Source organism: Choloepus didactylus, chromosome 6, assembly GCF_015220235.1.
Source record: "Choloepus didactylus isolate mChoDid1 chromosome 6, mChoDid1.pri, whole genome shotgun sequence".
In the NCBI taxonomy this organism is placed as follows: Eukaryota; Metazoa; Chordata; class Mammalia; order Pilosa; family Megalonychidae; genus Choloepus; species Choloepus didactylus.
This window is the reverse complement of record NC_051312.1, coordinates 11,831,883-11,851,390: the sequence shown is the minus strand read 5'-3', so window position 1 is coordinate 11,851,390 and position 19,508 is coordinate 11,831,883. Positions and strand designations below refer to the sequence as shown.

Sequence of the window (19,508 nt, the reverse complement as noted above, 5' to 3'; positions counted from 1 at the left end):
ACTTTCTTGTGACCCCAGCTGCGCCCTGGCTTTTCCAGCTGGTGTTGACATGAAGCCTTGGGGGACTGTAAAACTTGGAAAACGGAGAAGAGTGGGGAAAGGGACAGGAAAATGAGGGAGAGAGAATTTTGGCAGGCAGGGTGGGGAGGGGAGGAGAGAAGGGGAAGCCACCCAATGCCAGGCCTGGGAAGCTGGGGGTGGAGCTGCCCCTGGGACTGTAGACGTGTACCACCACCGTTTTCTCTGAAGCCCCGGAAACCACAAACCTGCCTTGGCCCTAAAGGAGGCAGACCCTGATCTCCCTCTGCACAGGCTGGGTGCTCCAGACCTGGAGGGTTGGTTGGACACGGAGTGTCTGCTGACAGCCTCAGTTCAGTCCAGCTGCCAGCTCTTCTGTGCACTGGTTGGGGCTGGGGCTGGGGCTGGGGCTGGCATGGGGCCCGGGAGTGGCTCTCTGCCCTCCCAGGTCTGCCCCAGGGGGCATTAGGACCTGCAGGGCACAGGTGAGACTGACAGCTGGGAGAGCTGCCCCAGACACTTGCAGATCTGGGCTTCTGGCATCAGAACTGGCAGCCTGAGCTGTGGTCGCCCTGCCGCTCATGTTACCCCGAGAAAAACTGGACCCGCTTCCTGACAGATTCATCCTGCAGCCACCAGTCTTCTACCCGGTACGCAGCCTGGTCTGGGACCTTCTGGGTCTCGGGGTGCCTCCCTTCCAGCTGGGCCCAGATTCCCGGGTGGTGGGCCGGCTAGGACCTGGGTGTGGCCCTGCTTCCCCTCACACCTGTCCTCGGCTCTGAAAGCCGCTCCCCCCCACCACCACCAAGCTTAGCACTGGGGTGTGAAGGCCTGCTGGGCCCCCAGGGTCCTTGCATTTTCAAAGTGGGGTGTCCCGGAGGCTCAGTGCCTTTACAGCCCGACAGGTGGCCAGCAGGAGGATCTGGGGGTGGGTGAGAAGTATCCTTGTGGTAACACTGATTCCCTAGGAGGGGCAGCCTCATCTTTAGCCTTGAAGGGAGGACTAGGTTGGAATCCCCAACTTGGGGCTGCAGGGGGAAGTGGGGAGGCGCCTCTTTCTTTCCCCCTCCTGCTCAGTGCCCTGGCAGATTTGGCAGATTTTCCAAAGCCAGGCCATGCTTTAGAGACAGCTGAACTCCCAGGGCCGCGGCTGGGTGAATGGGCACTAATTATCACTTCCGGTCCTCGGCCCTCTCCTCCTGGGACAGATGCATCGGCTCAGTTAATTACAGGCCAGGCCTGGAGCTGGGAAATGGAAGCAGTGGAGGTGCTGAGCCCGGCTAAGCTGTGGGGGCCCTGGCAGGCTGGAATGGGGCCTCCTGCATTTCTCCAGGTGCCTGAGTAATGGGGTGAAGCAGGCTGCGAGCTTCCGGCTGGGGGTAGCTCTGGGAACCCCTGCCCTTTCAAGGTGGTCTGGCTTCTGAAGGCAGCTGGCGAAGGCCGATCAGGTGACACTGCCTGGTGTGTACCTGCCGCACAGGTCACATTTGTGGAGCAAACATCTATGCCAGGCCAGTTGCTGAGCCTACAGAAGGGAAAGAACAAGCTTCGGCTTTGGGGACTTAAGGCCTCCCAGTGTAAATAGCCAGCCACACACTTCCCCCCACGCCAGAGGAGGTTTTGGAGATGTCAGGGATCTTGAAAGACAAGTAGGAGGTCCCAAGGTGGTGGGAAGCAGAGGAAACTGTGTCTGAGAAGGTAGGGAGTTGTATAAGTGTGCAGTGTGTTTCAGTAATGTCAAGCAGCAGCTCCACAGGGAAAAGTGAGTGTTGCAGTTTGCTAATGCTACCGTTTTGCAAAATACCAGAAATGGATTGGCTTTTATAAAGGGGGTTTATCTGGTTGCAGTTATAGTCTTAAGGCCATAAAGTGTCCAAGGTAAGGCACCAACAACAGGGTAACTTCAATGAAGGATGGCCATTGGCATCTGGAAAACCTCTGTAAACTGGGAAAGCACATGGCTGGTGTCTGCTTGCTCCCAGGTTGCATTTCAGAATGGCATTCTCCAAAATGTCAGTGTCAGCTTCCAATGACTGTCTTCAAAATGTGTCTCTAAGCTGCAGCTCTTCTAAAATGTCACTCAGTTGCTCTGAGGTCCCTCTGTTTGTGAGCTCCTTTTATAGGACTCCAGTGAACTAATCAAGACCCACCCTGAATGGGTGGGGCCACATTTCCACAGAAACATTCAATCAACAGGTCACACCCTAATCAAAAGTGTCACTCACAGTAGGGTGGGTCACATCTCCATGGAAACACTCAATCAGAAGGTTCCAACCTAATCAACACTGATATGTTGGCCCCATAAGATTGCATTAAAGAACATGGCGTTTGGGGGGACATAATACATCCAAACTGGCACAGTGAGCCTGGGAGGGGAGGCTGGGACCCTGACTCACTACCTCTCCCTGTGTCCACATCAGGGTCAGCTCTCAGTTCCCAGCTTGTCGTCCTTCTACTCCCAGTTCCCAGGCTCCAGCCATTAAACACAGTCCTCAGGAGGCCTCGGTGCCGGCTTCTGGGGACCAGGATGGCATCTGGTGGACTGTGAGCATCACTGGAGGACACAGCAGCCGATTGTGCCCTTTGAGCCAGGGGAGGGGGGGCCGGCTGCTGCTCCAAGGGAGCAGTGCAGCTGAGCTTGGCTTCCGCACTGAAATGTAGCTCTGATGTGTGAAAAACCAGGAAAGGCGAGGAGGTGGGAGAGAACATGTCAGATCAAATTAATTTTTCCATATTTTCAGTTTTGGAGGGAAAGCCAAGTTTTCTTGTTCTTTGCTCTGTCTGCACCAACATAGGCGTCCCCGGGTCCCTTCTCCAACCTGCATGGATGGTATTTGTCTTTGTTCAGGTGGTTCCTTACGTGACGACAATTTTTGGTGGCCTGCATGCGGGCAAGATGGTCATGCTGCAGGGAGCGGTCCCAATGGATGCACGGAGGTAAGAGAGGTGCACAGGTAAGAAGTATTCACAGGTAAGGGGGGTGCTGGAGCTCAGCCCTAGAGGCTTCCAGCGGGGGGATCCTCCCTGCCTCCAGGGTCACGGGGGTCTCTGGTTTCAGCTGCACACTGAGAACCTGACTCCCCACCAGGTTCCAGGTGGACTTCCAGTGTGGCTGCAGCCTGCAGCCCCAGCCAGACATTGCCATCCACTTCAACCCTCGCTTCCACACCTCCAAGCCCCACGTCATCTGCAACACCCTGCACAACGGGCGTTGGAAGGCGGAGGCCCGCTGGCCCAACCTGGCTCTGCAGAGGGGAGCCCGCTTCCTCATCCTCTTTCTCTTTGGGAATGAGGAGGTGAAGGTGAGTAAAGGGATGGGCATCAGGTGCTCTGGAACGTGTGCTCTTCTGTGCCTCCTTTCAGCCAGACTCCCCACTTGGCATTGGAGGCAGAGGCAGGTAACGAGAGGACCCAGTTGTGGCCAGGCCTTGTTCCACCCTGTCTCTGGCGCACTTGGCCTGGTATGCACGGTGGCAGAAAACCTCTACAGCGCCCAGGCCTGGAGAAAGCACCTTTGCTGTAATCCTGGCAAGCATCTAGGTAGTGCCCCCTTGGTGCCCAGCACTACTCCGAGCTCTTTCAATAGATCAGCTCCCATTTGATCCCCACAACAACCCTGTCCGAGTCTGCCAGGGCTGCTGTGACAACTACCACACAGTGGGTTGGCTTGAACAGCGGGAATTTATGGTTTCATGATTGTGGAGGCTAAAAGGCCAACATCAAGGTATGGGCAGGATTCGCTTTCTCCCAGAGTCCGTAACTTTCCTTCTCCCTCCTTGGTCTGCGCCTCTGGTTTCTGCTGACTTCTGGCTACCGCCGAGGGACTGTGTCCGAATTTTCTCTGCTAAAAAGGGCTCCAATCATATGGATTAAGGCCCACCCTGTTTCAGTTAGGCTTCATCTAAATGGGATTTTCAAAGATCCTATTCACAAATGAGTCCACATCTTAACTAATTATTACATCGTCAAAGGTCCTATTTTCAAAACCCACAGAACTTGAACATGTCTTTAGAGGGGAAATGACTCGATCTCAACAACCCATGTGGTGGGTACTATTATCGTCCCATCTCACAGCCCAGGGGGCAGGGAAAAGGGAGAGAGAACTTAACCTTAAAGCTTCTCCCACAGAGAAGGCAGCAGGTGGGAGAGAGTCAGCAGTGGGAAGACCTTGGGACAGCTGGGGGTGGGGTGTGTGGGATACAGGATGATCACAGAGCCTCCTGAGCCTCAGTTTCCCCATCTGGAGGTGGGGCTGCTGCTGCCTGCAGGTCTGCTGAGAACCTGAAACGAGGGACTGTGCAGAAGTGCTCTGTCAGGGGCAGAGACGGGCGTGGGAAGGTGCCTTGGCCCCAAGGCTAACTCTGCCTTCTGCCCATTCTGCAATCTTGGGAGGTTACTTAAGCTCCCGAAGCCTCAATCATCTCATCTGTAAAATGTACCTACCTCATCGAGTTGTTGTGATGTTATATGGGGAAAATCCAGGTGAAAGTGCTTCCCAATGCCTGGCACATTCTTATGAGCTCAGTGGATGTTGGCTGCTGTTCAGGAGCCTCTGTCTGTCTCTCCAGGTGAGCGTGAATGGACAACACTTTCTCCACTACCCCTACCGGCTCCCGCTGTCCCGGGTGGACACCCTGGGCATATTCGGTGACATCTTCGTGGAAGCTGTCGGGTTCCTGAACATCAACGTAAGTTTGTCTGGGGCCGAGATCGGGTGGCAGCCTTTGATTTCCCCTGACACCTGGTCAGGCCTGGGGACCCCCACTCTTCGCCCCAGACCAGAGACAGATGAGGGCTGTCACATCATTAAAGCCGAGGAGGAGGGGATCCATAGGGCTCTGGATGTGAGTGGGGGAGGGGAAGATGACCTAAAAGTTGACCCTGGAAAGGGGGTCCAGGAGTCTCGGGCAGAGTCTGCACTGGATTTGGGGTCTGGTTCACACAGAAGATCAATGCCAGGAGGCAAAGGACTTGGAACAGTGGAGTCCAAAGAGATGGCAGCTGGCGATACCCTTCCCACTTAACAGCTGATTAAAGATGCAGGTTTCTGGGACCTACCACCAGAGATTCTGATTTTTAGGTCTGAGGTGGGGCCCAGGAATCAGCATGATCAAAATGCCAAGCTTGGGACCCACTGACAAGCCCTGTGGGGAGGGTGTCGCGCTCTAAAGAGTGAAGCGGGAGTCTCGGGCTTTGCAGCGGTCCTGAGGCTGCTTGTTGTTCCATCTCTTTCCGAGCAGCCATTCGAGGAGGGCGAAAGAGAGTACCCAGTTGGACACGTGAGTCTCTTGGGAGCAGGGCTGGACTCGGGGGTCCCCACCATGCTGACTGGGCCGACCCCCTCCTCCTCCAGCATGACCTGCCCTCGGTGGGTTGCCCCTCCCTGCACCGCTGCAATTGCCATGCAGATGTTTGGCTCCACTTCGGTCCCGGAGAGCCTGGGTTTGCGCCTCCCAGCCGGTCCAGGGCCACCTGGAAAGAGGGACGGGGTGGGCTGGCTGCTGGGAGTGGGCAGGGCCTTGCCCTATCAGGGGATCCCCATCAGCTGGAGGTTTCACTTCTCAGGGCAGCCCTGGGAGGTAGCAGGGTGGGCCCCTGAGGTCAGAGGGGAAGTGAGGCCCGTGTACTTGCCCATGGCCACATGGCCACATGGTGAGTGAGCCACAGGCTCTCCCAGCCCCTCTTCCCCACGAGTCCACAGCTGCCTCTGAATTCCAGAGGACCCTGCTGGCGCCCACCTGCTGCTGTGACAGACAAACCCTGGGCACCTCCAATTTATAATAGTAATAATAATAATAATAATAATAATAATAATAATAATAATAGGTGCCTTTTCATATGCAAACATTATATGTTCTCCTTTCCTCTCTTTCTCTTCTTGGCAGCCCTTCCTGCTGAAAAGCCCTAGGCTGGTGAGTGAACCTCCCTCCTCTTTTCTCCTGGACGTATAGACCTTTATCTGCTCCCTCAGGGGTGGGAGGGCAGCCTGGCTGGGAGGCTCAGGGCACCCCAAAGTAGGAAATACCCTCAGCTTCAGGGTTTCCCCTTCCCTCCTAGAAAACTGCCAGCTGTGGGGTGGGCCAGGCAGCTTCAGACTGGAGCCTGGGACTCCCTTTTGCTTTTTCTTTATTCCATAAACAGTTATTTGATACTCTTCTGTGCCAGGCCCAGTGCCAGGCTCTAGGGCAGAGGAGGAAGTCAGGCCCAGCCCTCCAGGAGCTCACGGGCTGGTTGGGGAGACAGACCCCTGAATGGCCATTACAGTTAGGGATGCAGTGATGGAAGACGTACATGGTGCTCGGGGCACAGGGGGACACAGAGCTCAGCCGGGAGGGGCCCGGCAAGGCTTTCGGCAGGAGCAGACACGTGGTCTGTCCTGCAGCAGGTGTTCAATAAATGATCAGAGCTGAGGCTCCTCCTGGCTACAGGCCTAGAGACAAACGCACTGGCTCAGCTCAGCTGGCCTCCGAGGGTGGCCCAGCAAGCTGCTCCCTGAGCTCCCGTGAGTGTAATTCTCAGTCATCTCCTGTGTTCCTTCAGACGGTGCCCTGCTCGCGTGCTTTTCCCCGGGGTCTCTGGCCTGGGCAGGTCATCGTAGTGCGGGGGCTGGTCCTGCAAGAGCCAAAGGAGTAAGTATCCACAAGGAGGCGGGGAGCAGCCTCTCTGGGCAGGCACGTGCTTTACCAGCATCACCTCGTTTAATCTTCCGACACCACCGTTCCATCCCCATCCTGCAGATGAGGATGCTTAGGAGCAGATGGGAGAAGCAAGTTGCTTGCGGTTGCAGAGCTCGTGAAAGTCAGGCCGGGGCTGGGGCTGGGGCTGGGGCTGGGGCTCAGGCTGCCTGGTTGACCTTCTGGGAGCCCAATTTCTGGGAAGATCAGCTGCCCTCTCGGCAGGTCCGATTTGGGGCCCCAGGAAAAGCCCTTTGCAGGCAGGGGACAGGCACGGGCTGGGCCCTGCAGAGAGGATGCAGCCTCCCTCAGGGACACAGTGGGTGGTTTAGGAAGCAGTGGGGCTGCCCCAGGGAGGAGGGGTAGTTCTCGGACACCAGGACTGTGAGGTCAGAATTACCAAGCATGCACTGCCTGACTGCTCCTGCAGGGGGCACTCCCACACCATCTGCCAAACTCCTGGGCTCAAATTCAGGCCTCCAAGAGAGAAGGGCTGGGTGGTGTGGTGTTTTAGCATTTTTCTGCTGTGTGACACTCCCTCTCTAGCTACAAATTGCAGTCCTTTTTTTTTTTTTTTTTTTTTTAATTTCACTCTCCCAATTCTCTCCATTGTTTAATATAAACATGATTTATGGTAAACTTTTTTTTTTCTTTCTTCTTGATCTGTCTTGCTGTAGGGTTTAGGGTTGTCTATCTTTTTTTTTTTTTTTTTCTTTTTTAAATACACCTCCTTCTCCCTGTCCTCATCCCTCCTGCCCTGGTTACCTCTAATCTGCTCTCCATCTCTGCAAATTTGCTATTTCTAGTCATTTCTTATAAGTGATATCCTACAATTACTGTTATTATGTTTCTTGCTTATGTCACTGAGCATGTTTTGAAGGTTCTTCCATGTTGCAGTATGTCTCATAACTTCATTTTTTTCTTACAGCTGAATATTTCATTGTGTGTATGTGCAACATTTTGTTTAACCATTAATTTATTGACGGACATTTGGTTTCTTTCCAGCTTTCAGCTATTGTGAATAATGCTGCTACAAGCATCGGTGTACTAGTATCTGTTTGAGATTCTGTTTTCACCCTTTTGGGGTATATAGCTAGAAGTGGGATTGCCGGGTCAAATGGTACTTCCATATTTAAATTTTTGAGGAGCCACCATTTTGCTTTCCACAGTGGTTGCACCATTTTATATTCCCACCAACAATGCACTAGAGTTCCTATTTCTCCATATCCTCTCCAACACTTGTTATTTTCTGTTTTATCAATTAATAGTCATCCTTGGAGATGTGAAGCAGTATCCCATTGTGGTTTCAATTTGCATTTCCCCAATGCAAACCTTTTCATGTGTTTATTGGCCATTTGTTTATCTTCTTTGGAGAAATGTCTATTCAAGTCCATTTTTGGTTGGGTTCTTTGTCTTCTTGTTGTTGAGTTGTAGGAGTTCTTTATATGCTCTGGATATTAAACCCTTATCTGATATATGTCATGAAAATATTTTCTTTCACTCTGTAGGTTGTCTTTTCATCTTCTTGATAATGTTCCTTTGATGCACAAACATTTTTAATTTTGATGAAATCAAATTTATCTATTGTTTCTTTTGTTGCTTGTGCTTTTTGTGTCATATCTAAGAATCCACTGCCAAATTTTCATTGTCGTGAAGATTTGACCCTATGTTATCTCCGAGAGTATTTTTTTAGCTGTTACATTTAGGTTCTTAATCCATTTTATTTTCGTACATGGTGTGACACATGGGTCTAATGTCATTCTTCTGCAATGGATATCCAGTTTTCCCAATACCATTTGTTGAGAAGACTATTCTTTCCCACTGCATGTACTTAGCACCCTTGTCAAAAATCAATTGGCCATAGATGTGTTGTTCTATTTCTAGACTTTCAGTTCTGTTCCATTGATCTATCTTTGGGCCGCTACCACCTTGTTTTGATTCCTGTTGCTTTGTAGTTCAATTTGAAATCAGGACGTATGAGTTCTTCAACCCTTTCGACTTTATAAAGAGTGTTTGGCTATTCAGGGCCCCTTACAGTTCCATATAAATTTGAGGATTGGTTTTTCCATTTCTGCAAAAAAATGCTGCTGGAATTTTAATAAGGATTGCATTGAATCTTTGTATATCTTTGTTTAAAATATTGTTAATTTTGACATATTAGCAATGTTATCTCTTCCAATCAATGAACATGGGATGTCTTGCAATTTAGATTTTCTTTAATTTCTGTCAGCAGTGTTTTATAGTTTTCAATACACGTGTCTTTTGTTTTCTTAGTTAAATTTATTCCTAGGTATTTTTTTTTTTTATATGTTATTGTAAATGGAATTGTTTTCTTACTTTCCTCTTCAGGTCCTTCTTTGCTAGTATATAAGAACACAGTGTGTGTGTGTGTGTTGATCTTGTACCTGCCACTTTACAGAATTCATTTATTAGCTCTAATAGCTTACTTGAGGGTTCCTTTGAGTTTTCTATATATAAGATCATGTTGTCTGCAAATAAAAATAGTTTAACTTTTTCCTTTCCAATCTGGATACCTTTTATTTCTTTTTCTTGCCTAATTTCTCTTGCAAGAACTTCAAGTATGACATTGAATAGCAGTGGTGAAAGCAGTGCTGACACCTGCAATGATCACCTTTTGCCACCAGATGGCAGTGCAGAGAAACGCTTTGGCCACAGCCGTTATTTCTGATCTTGCAGGAGAAGCTTTAAGTCTTTCACCATTGAGTATGGTGTTAGCTGTGGATTTTTCATAAATGACTTTGATCATATTAAGAAAGTTCCCTTCTATTCCTACTTTTATGAGTGTTTTATCAAGGAAGGGTGCTGGATTTTGTGGAATGCCTTTTCTACATCAGTTGAGATCATCATGTGGGTTTTTTCCTTCATTTTATTTATATAGTGTATTCCACAGATTGATTTTTGTATGTTGAACCACTCTTGCATTCCTGAGATGAATCCCACATGGTCATGGTGTGTAATCCTTTCAACATCTGTTGGATTCGGTTTGCTAGCATTTTGTGGAGGATTTTTGTAAGGGAAATTTTCTTTTCTGTATTGTCTTTACCAGGCTTTCCTATCAGAGTAATGCTGGCCTTACTCTGATATGAATTAGGAAGTGTTCCCTCCTCTTGAATTATTTGGAAGAGTTTGAGGATTGGTGTTCATTCTTCCTGAGATATTTGGTAGAATTCACTTCACTAGTGAATTCTGGACCTTGACTTTTCTTTGGTGGAAGGGTTTTGATTAATGATTTAGTATCTGTACTTGTTATAAGTTGCTGATGTTTTCTAGTTCTACTTGAGTCAATTTGGGTAACCAATGTATTTCTAGGAATTTTTCCATTTCTTCTATATTAACTAGTTTTTTTGGGGGGGGAGGTGTACAATTCTTCATAGTATTTGTACGATTGTTCATAATATTCATATAGTTGTTCATAATCTCATATAATCCTTTTTAGTTCTGTAAGGTCAGTAGCAAAATCACCATTATCCTCTCTGATTTTAGTTATATGCATCTTTTCTCTTTTTTGTTTGTGGGTTTGACTAAAGTTTTGGCATGCTAATTGAATTTTTGAAGAACCAACTTTTTAAAATTCTCTCAATTGTTTTTCTATTCTCTATTTTGTTTATCTCCACTCTAATCTCATTTACTTCCTTTCTTCTGCTAACTTTGTGTTTACTTTGCTCTTTTTTTTCTGGTTCCTTCAGGTATAAAGTTAGGTTATTAATTTGAGATCTTTCTCTTTTGATATGGGCATTCATAGCTATAAATTTCTCTCTGAGCACTACCTTCACTGCATCCCATAAAGTTTTGATATGTTGTGTTTTTGTTTTCATTTGTCTCTAAGTATTTTCTAATTTCCCTTGTAATTTCTTCTTTAACCAATCGGTTATTTGAGTGTGCTGCTTAATTTCCACAAATTTGTAAAATTTCCAGTTTTTCTTCTGAATTGATTTCTAGCCTCATTCCACTGAGGTAAGAAATTATTTTTATTATTTCAATATTCAAAAATTTATTTAGACTTCTCTTGTGCTTTAACATATGATCTATCCTAGAGAATGCTCTGTGTTCACTTGAAACCACCATTGTTGGGTGAAGTGTTCTATATATGGGAGTTAGATCTAGTTGGTTTATAGTGTTGCTCAGTTCCTCTGTTTCCTTATTGATCTTCTATTTTGATGTTCTATCCAGTCTTGAAAGTCAAGTGTTGAAATCTCCAACTATTATTATTATAGATCTATTTCTCCCTTAAATCCTGTCAATGTTTGCTTCATATATTTTGACACTCTGCTGTTAGGTGCATAGATGTTTATAATTATTAAATCTTACTGTTGCGCAGACCTTTTTATCAATATATAATGTCCTTCTTTAGGTCTCATAACAGTTTTTCATTTAAAGTCTATTTTGTCTGATACTGGTATAGCCACCCCTGTTCTCTTTTGATTGCTATTTGCATGAAATATTTTTCTCATCCTTTCACTTTCAACCTATTTGTATCTGTGGATCTAAGATGGTTCTCTTTGAAATAGCATATAGTTGGATCATGTTTCTTTATCCATTCTGCCAATCTCTGCCTTTTGATTGGAAAGTTTAGTCCATTTACATTTAGGGAAATTACTTATAAGGCAAGATTTACTTCTGTAAATCTTTGTTCATTGTTTGTTTGTTTGTGGTCTTTTTTTTTTTTTTTTTTTTTTGTAAGTCTTATACCATTTTTGTCCCTCCTTTCTTCTATTACTGCCTTCCTTTTTGTTTAGCTGATCTTTTATAATGATCCATTTTGAATGATCCTTTTCTTTTGTGCAGATTTTTAGATATTTTCTTTATGGTTACTGTGCCAGTTTGGATGTATTATGTCCCCCAAAACTCCATGTTCTTTGATGCAATCTTGTGTAGGCAGATGTATTAGTGTTGATTAGGTTTGAACCTTTGGATTAGGTTGTTTCCATGGAGATGTGACCCACCCAACTGTAGGTGATAGCTCTGATTAGATAATTTCCATGGAGGCATGGCCCCACCCATTCAGCATGGGCCTTGATTAGTTTACTAGGGCCCTATATAAGAGCCTTGACAGAAGGAGCTTGCTGCCACTGATGCTTAGACATGCTTGGAGTTGCATACCCCTGATGTTAGCTGCAGCTTACGGAGACATTTTGAAGATGGCTGTTGCAAGCTGACACTCTGGAGAATGCCATTTTGAAATGCAACCTGGGAGCAAATGAATGCCAGATACATGCCTTCCAAGCTAACAGAGGTATTCCAGATGCCAATGGCCATCCTTCACTGAAGGTACCCTATCACTGATGCCTTACCTTGGAGTATTAGCAAACTGGAACCATTATCATGTGTATTACACTTAGTATATTAAATCTATTACAACTTAGTTTGTGTTGATTCCAACTTGACTTCAATAGCCTATACATACACAGTAGTATATCCCTCCATACCTCCCTTTTATGTTGTTTATGTCACAGATTATATCTTTATGCATTTTGTGCCCAGTTACAATGATTTACATTTGTTTTTCAGCCTTATAAGAAGTAAAAGACAGCATTAAAAATGAAAAATGAAGCAACACTGGCATATATATTTATCCATATCAGCAAGATTTATTTCTTTCAGCATCAAGATACTGTTTAGTGTCCTTCCCTTTGAACGTGGAGGACTCCTTTTATCATTTCCTTTAAGGCAGGTCTGGTGGTAATGAACTCCATCCATTTTTGTTTGTCCAGAAATGTCTTAATTTCTCCCTCATTTTTGAAAGACAACTTTGCCAGGTGTATTATTCTTGGGTACCAGGTATTTTTTCCTTTTGGCCTTTACATATGCCTTCCCACTGTCTTTAGGCCTCTATGGTTTCCATTGAGAAATCAGGTGTTAATCCTAGTAAGTATCCCTTATATGTGACATATTGCTTCTCTCTTGCTGTCTTTATCTTTGGCATTCAACAGTTTCATTATAATGTGTCTCAGTACAGCTCTGTTTGGGCTCATCCTGCTTGGTTTTTGTTGAGCATCTTAGATTTGAATATTCATATCTTTCATCAGATTTGGGAAGTTTCCAGCCAATATTCCTTCAAATATCTTTTCTCATCCTTTCTCTCTCTCTCTTCTTCTGGGACTCCTATGTTGTATATATTGGCACACTTGATTGTGTTGCACAGGCTTCTCAGGCTTTATTCATTTTTTGTTTGTTTAATTCCTTTTTCTTTATGCTACTCAAGCTGAACAACTTCAATTATCTTAACTTCAAGTCCACTGATCCTTTCTTGTGATTCCTCCAATCTGTTGTTGAACCTCTCTATTGAATTTTTCATTTCAGTTATTGTACCTTTTCAACTCCAGAGTTTCCATTGGGTTCTTTATAATTTTTATCTCATTATTGAAATTCTCATTTTGTTCATATATTGTTTTCCTGATTTCCTTAGTTTTTTGTCCATGTTTTCTTTTAGTTCATTGATCCTATTTGTGAGAATAGTTCAAAGATTTTGATTAGTAAGTCCAGACACTGCACTTCCTTCAGAATATTTTCCATTGAATTCTTTTTTTTCCTGTTTACTGCGCCATACTTTCCTGCCTCCTTGTATATTTTGTAACTTTTTGAAAACAGGACATTGTGAATATTATGGTCACTCTGAAAATCTAGTTCTCCCATTCTTCAGTCCACTAGCCTAAGAACAGTAAGAGGAAAAGGGGAAGAAAAGAAAGAGAGAGTGGGAGGGGGGGGAAGAAAAGAAAAAATACTAATAAACAGAAAAACACCCATAAAATTAAAAAAAGGAAAAAATAATGAAATGCACTGCCTTTTCCAGTCTCTTGTTATATGCCAGTGGGAAGCCAAAAGTTGCTGCTTTTTTTGATCTAGTTTTATTGAGGTATATTCACATACCCTACAATCATCCACACTGTACAATTATTCACAGTACCATCATATAGTTGTGCACTCATCACCACAATCTATATTCCTACTCCAAAAGACATAAAAAAGAAAACCTAAAATGTTCCATCCCCTTCATCCCACCATATTTTTCACTTAGCTTTTGTCCCCATTTTTCTACTCATCTATCCATACACTGGATAAAGGGAGTGTGAGCCACAAGGTTTTCACAATCACACAGTCACACCATGTAAGCTATGTAGTTATGCAATCATCTTCAAGAATCAAGGATACTGGGCTGCAGTTCTACAGCTTCAGGTATTTCCTTCTAGCTATAAACTAAAGAGGGATATCTATATAGTGCATAAGAATGCCCTCCAGAGTGACCTCTCAACTCCATTTGAAATCTCCCAGCCACTGAACAAAAGTTGCTGCTTTTGAGACAAAAACCTAGTCCACCATCCCTGCTCATCCTTCAGGGATCCACCAGACCCCAAAAAATATAAAACAGAGAAAGATAAAAAAAATAAAAAATAAATTTAAAAATAAGGAGGGGGGAACTGTACTGACTGTTTATTCCCTGTAGATGCTAATGTAAGACCAGAAGATCCTGCTTCTAAGGGAAACCAAAGTTAGCATCTGCTCTGGGCCCTTGGGGATCTGCCAGACTAAGCAATAGAAGAAACAGAAATAACTCAACCAATGCAAAAGCACCCTGGGTCTTTCAGTCCTGGTGCACGCTGGTGTGAGACCAGAAGCTGCTGCTGCAGGGAGGGCTGAAACCAAGACCAGAGTCTCTGCTGTGCCCTCAGGGATCTGCCAGACCAGGAAATGCCCAGGCAGAAGGAAAAAGAAAAAAGTACTAGCTCTTTATATCCCAGTGGACGCTGGTGGGAGGCTGGAAACTCTGCTTCCCAGAGGGCCAAAACTGAGGCCAGCTTCTACCCTGGTCCCCCACAGAACCCCTGGAGCAACTTCAACCCTCAACCCCAACTTTTAGAGGGGGAGGTTTCCTCTGCCAGCCCTGGTCCCAGCCAGCCTCTCCCATTCCATTGCTGCAGCCACAGCCCTTTCCTCCACCAGGGCCTCTGGGCTGAGCTGGGCTGGTCACTGGTTCGTGCTTTCACCTAGAAGAGCTGAACTCTCACTTCCTCTGGCACACCTGCACTCTCCAAAGGGCTGGCTTGTGTAGGTGTTGTTAGGAAATTCATTGCATTTCATGGCTTTTCTGGGCCAGATTGCTTGGATTTGACTTCCGCTTCGGCCACTTACTACCTGTGCAACCTTGGGGCAGTTACTCTTCCTCTCTGTGCCTCAGTTTCTCTGTCTGTAAAAAGGGTATAATGATAGTGCCAGCCTCAGGGGTGAGGTATATGCGTAAACTAGTGCCTGGCATGCAGTAAGTGCTCAACAGATGTGGGTGGGGGAAGCAGGGGAGCACCACATGTTCCCCCAGCTCACCCCCTTTTGATTTTGTGTCTAGGCCCCTGACCTCACTAACCCCTTGCCCTGCTCTGAACCCTTCTGCTGGATGCTGGGACAGGCATGATGCACAGCACTGGACAGCACAGGCTTTGCAGCCCAGCACACTTGGCTGGGAGTTATAAACTGTGTGGTCTTGGGCAGTCACTACAGTACTCTCTGAGTCTTAGTTTCCTCATTTGAAAAGAGGGGGGAAATAATCCCCAACATGGAAAATGAAAAGGTGCCCGGTGGTAAGAAGAAATGTCCCTGCCCCCAAAATCTTGGAGACATGCAGCCAGCTCAAAGCCAGATGGTTGTCACTTGTAACACAGCAAGTCACTTACCTGCTCCTTCTCCAGAGCTGTGAAGGCATGTGCCCTCAGAGGCCAGGCAGGTTGCGTCATTGGTGAAGTGCCAGGTTTGCAAGGTGGAGGAGTGGAAAGAATATTTCCACAGGCCCAGTGATGCCAGAGCTTCTGATTACTTTTAAAGAGAACCTGGAAGTCCTCTTTTAAATAAGCTCTTTAGGTATTTGAAGATTGTTTTGTAAAATTTAAGACTGTGGGCTGGCCAGAGCACCTCCATAGGCCAATTCAGCTGTGAGCCAACCCCGAGACAGCGTGGTGCCTGGCACTGAGCGAGCCTGCGGTAAACACTGCCACAGCAGCCGTAACTGCTGTTTCTGAAAGCAGCTGATGGCTTGAAATGGACAGATGGGACGAGAGTTGGAGGGCACAGGGTTCACGTGAGTGAATGAGGCTGGGTCTCAACCTCAGAGAATTTCAGTCCGACAGAGCCCCACTGGGCATTTAGAGGGAGTGCATTTCCCAGGCTAGGGCTGTGCAGATGGGGGCGAGATGGAGGGACACTGAGGCCTCCAGGGGTTCTCAGGCCAGTGGAAAGCAAAGGCCTTGCTGGGAAGCTGAGAAAGGGGCTTGGAGGAGAGAAAGCCATAGAAGAGTGCTGATGGGGGAGGATGGATACGGGGCTTGGGGCTGGATGCCCCACAGTCTACTCTCCGGGGTCCCTGCCTTCCGAGCTTCTTCCCAGCTTTGAGCCTGCCCAACTCCTTCCCAAAGCTGGGAATTTACGGATCTTCATCCTGGAATGGATCCACCAAGAGTCAGAAAGGCCTACCTGGGGCAGCCTTTTCCCCACTTTGCCTGCCGTCTCCATCCTGTGTCTCCTCTCACTTGTGGCTACTTCCTGCTGAGGTGTTAGCCCACAGCAGCTAAAAGGAGGTTGCTTCAAAGATGTTGATTTTGGAAGTTCCCAAGACATGAGACAGACTCTAGCATCCCCATGGGTGAGGCAGGTGCCATGCAGTAGAAAGACCCCCCCAAATCTGGCCCACATCCCAGCCGAGGCCCCAGAGCTATAACTAGTAACAGAGCAAGTCATTTCACTTCTTTTCCTCATCTATTAAATGGGCTGCTAAGACCCTGGCACAGGATTTTTGTATTAAGGAAATGCAAACACTACTTATTGCCTATAAAACACCTACTGCGTGCCAGGGTCTTGCTAGATTCCACAGACAGTATCTCCTTTTTTCCCATCAGTGGCCCCCGTAGGTGGGTATTGGGTTCTGTAGTAACATTCCAATTACTTTGGCTATCATTTGAGTGCGATGTGCCAAACGCATTACATGATTAGCTCATTTAATTCTCACAACAGCCCCACGAGGCAGGGACAGTCCTGTCAGTGTTCCCATATCACAGATGAGGAAACTGAGGTACAGGGGGATTAAATGGCCCATCCAAGGTCACAGAACTAGAAAGGAACAGAGCCAGGGCCGAGCCCAGGCAGCCTCACTCTAACCACTGAGCTACTTGTAAACACTTAAGACAATACATGGCACACAGTTAACCCTCAACCAGCTATTATCACAAGTATCCCCATCTCGAGGAGGGGAAACTGAGGCTCAGGCTGGGTAATTTGCCCAGGGTCCCCCCAGTCAGCTTATGGCAGCACAGGATGCAATCCCAGGTCTGCCTTAGATTCCGGAGTCCGGCCTCCCATGTCCAGGCGGGGTCTGCTGTAGGCCGTTCACCCTTATTTCTGGAGGCAGAATTTGCCAAGTCTTTCAGCCGTTCTGAGCAGGGGCCTGAGGGCCACTGAAGAGGGTCCTTTGTCCGCTCGCTCCCTGCAGCTTCACGCTGAGCCTGCGGGATGAGTCTGCCCACACTCCCGTGACGCTCCGGGCTTCCTTCGTAGACAGGACTCTGGCCTGGATCTCCCCGTGGGGACGGAAGACGCCTGTCTTGGCCCCCTTCCTCTTTTACCCCCAGAGATTCTTTGAGGTAAGTCAGAGCAAGTGGAGCCTCCCTACTCTGGAATGGAGCATGAGCTCCAGCAGGCTGTGGAGGAGCATCCTGGGGGCAGGGGCAGAGAAGGAGCCAGAGCCAGCAGCGCCGGACAGAAAATCCAGTGCAGCGGCTCTCACCCCTCCACGCTGCTGCCAGGGAACCCACGCCCAGAAGCAGATTAAGTCATCTGGGTGGGCCTAGGCATTGCCGTAATTCAAAATTTCCCTAGATGATTCCAGTGTGCAGCCAGGATTGAGAACCATCAGTCTAAGGGAAGGGGCCCAGTTACAGGTGGTGAAACCAAGGCCCAGGGATGGGGATACCCTTGTGGAAGGTCACAGTGGGCTGGTAACAAGCTGGGTCCCTCGTCCCGTTCTTTGCCACCACACTGCCCTTTGGGTCCGGTCCGTGGGTCCTCTGATGGGAGGAGGGTCTCCTCAGATTGTGCATCAGATAGGGAAGGGAGGGTCTTCTGGAAGGCTGCACCCTGCTCATGCTCTCCTTTTCCAGGTGCTGCTGCTGTGCCAGGAGGGAGGGCTGAGGTTGGCACTCAATGGGCAGGGTCTAGGAGCCACCAGCCTGTGCCAGGAGGCCCTGGAGAGGCTGCGGGAGCTTCGGATAAGTGGCAGCGTCCAGCTCTTCTGCATCCACTACTGAGGGGAATCAGAGAAGAAGGGGTCAGCCTACACCCAGGCCCCCACATTATGGTCCCACTCTCCTCTCTGCATTGAACTGTCCAGTGTCACCACCATGTCAGGCCTGGCTCATTTCTGGGGCCACGAGCCTGAGTCTGCAGGGGCTTTGGGCCCCACAGCAGAGGGAAGGCACAAGACTGTGAAGCCTCCTCAAAATTCTGCACCTCCCTGCACCCTGAGCCTGGAATTTGGCTCCATCTTCCTTCAGAGCCTGGACCAGACTCAAGGGGGCAGGTGTTGTAGCCTAACAGAGACACCCCAATATACAGTGGCTTAAAGAATGTAGAAGTTTATTTCATTCTCATCTAGTGGTTCTGGGAGAATGGTCCAGCTTGGTGGGGGAGCTCTGCTCCCCAGGGACATTCGGGTCCTTCCTTGACATCGTCTGTGTGGCTGAAGCACAGCTACCCCCATATCCAGGTCTCATCCTTTCTACCTGCCTTCTCAGAGGCTGAAACCTGGGCCTGGGATGGGCTCACGCTGTTTACATGCGGGTCTCTTTGGCCAGACTGTCTGCAGGGGAGGCCACGGAATATTCTCCAGCAGCACGTGCCCAGCCATAGTTCTATAGAAGAAAGACAGAAGGGATTTTGGTGGAAAGCTGCAATCTCTGCAACAAGTAGGTACATTAATATCCTCTTTTTATAAAGAAGGAAACTGAGGCACAGATTTTCCTTTACTTTCTCCCTTTTATATTGTAGTTGTCTTAAGTAATACATCTACAGACATTAAAAACCCCATTAGATGGCTAACATTTTTGTTTTCAACCAACAAATATATTTTGAAGAGTTTATTTCAGAGTTTCTCAAACCCAGTACATTCCGAGTCAGATAATTCTTGGTTGTGGGGGAGTGTCCCGTGCACTGTGGGATGTTTTGCCTTGTCCCACAATCATGACAATAAAAGTCTCTAGACACTGCCAAATGTCCCCTGGGGGGCAAAATTGAGAATCCCTGGGCTATTAGATTTACCCAGATGTTTACCATTTTTGTTGCTCTGCCTTTATTCCTGATGACCCAAGTTCTACTCTATTGACATTTCCCTTCCGTCTGAAGAGCACCCTTTAGTGATTCTTTTAGAGAAGATGCTGGCAATGGTGTCTCTTAATTTTCCTTCACCTGAGGAAGTCTTTTTTTCACTTGGGCAAAAACTTATAAAGGGGATTGTTGGGTTGCACAGTAAGTGTCCCTTGTGGTAAGTGTGTGGGAGGGATGGGGGGTGGGAGTGGAAGAAGATGAACCGGAGTGTGCATGTGGGGGGTTGGGGTGGGGGTTGGTTGGGAGGAAGAGGCAGCAACCCCTTCATCAGAGCCCTGGACTTGGTGCCTTAAGAACAGTCTATAGTGAGTAAGAAAATAAAGACAAAAAATAAATTAATAATAATAAAAAAGAGCAATCTATATGATTAGATGTTCTTAGATGTTCTTCAAAGCAAAGGAGATTTTCTTTCAGAACACTGATTTGGCAGTTTCTAAC

The 19,508-nt window shown here is 47.4% G+C and overlaps 1 protein-coding gene across 1 annotated transcript; it reads left to right on the top strand.

The window, feature by feature from the left end:
• The first annotated feature begins 481 nt into the window (after nt 1–481).
• LGALS12 (galectin 12) lies at nt 482–19,202 on the top strand. Its single transcript, XM_037840552.1, has 9 exons — nt 482–668; nt 2,867–2,955; nt 3,107–3,320; nt 4,587–4,706; nt 5,259–5,297; nt 5,904–5,930; nt 6,559–6,647; nt 17,182–17,332; nt 17,849–19,202. Exons 1-9 carry the CDS (start codon nt 600–602, stop codon nt 17,993–17,995), a joined length of 945 nt encoding a protein of 314 aa, XP_037696480.1. The 5' UTR covers nt 482–599; the 3' UTR covers nt 17,996–19,202.
• Nucleotides 19,203–19,508: the final 306 nt, after the last annotated feature.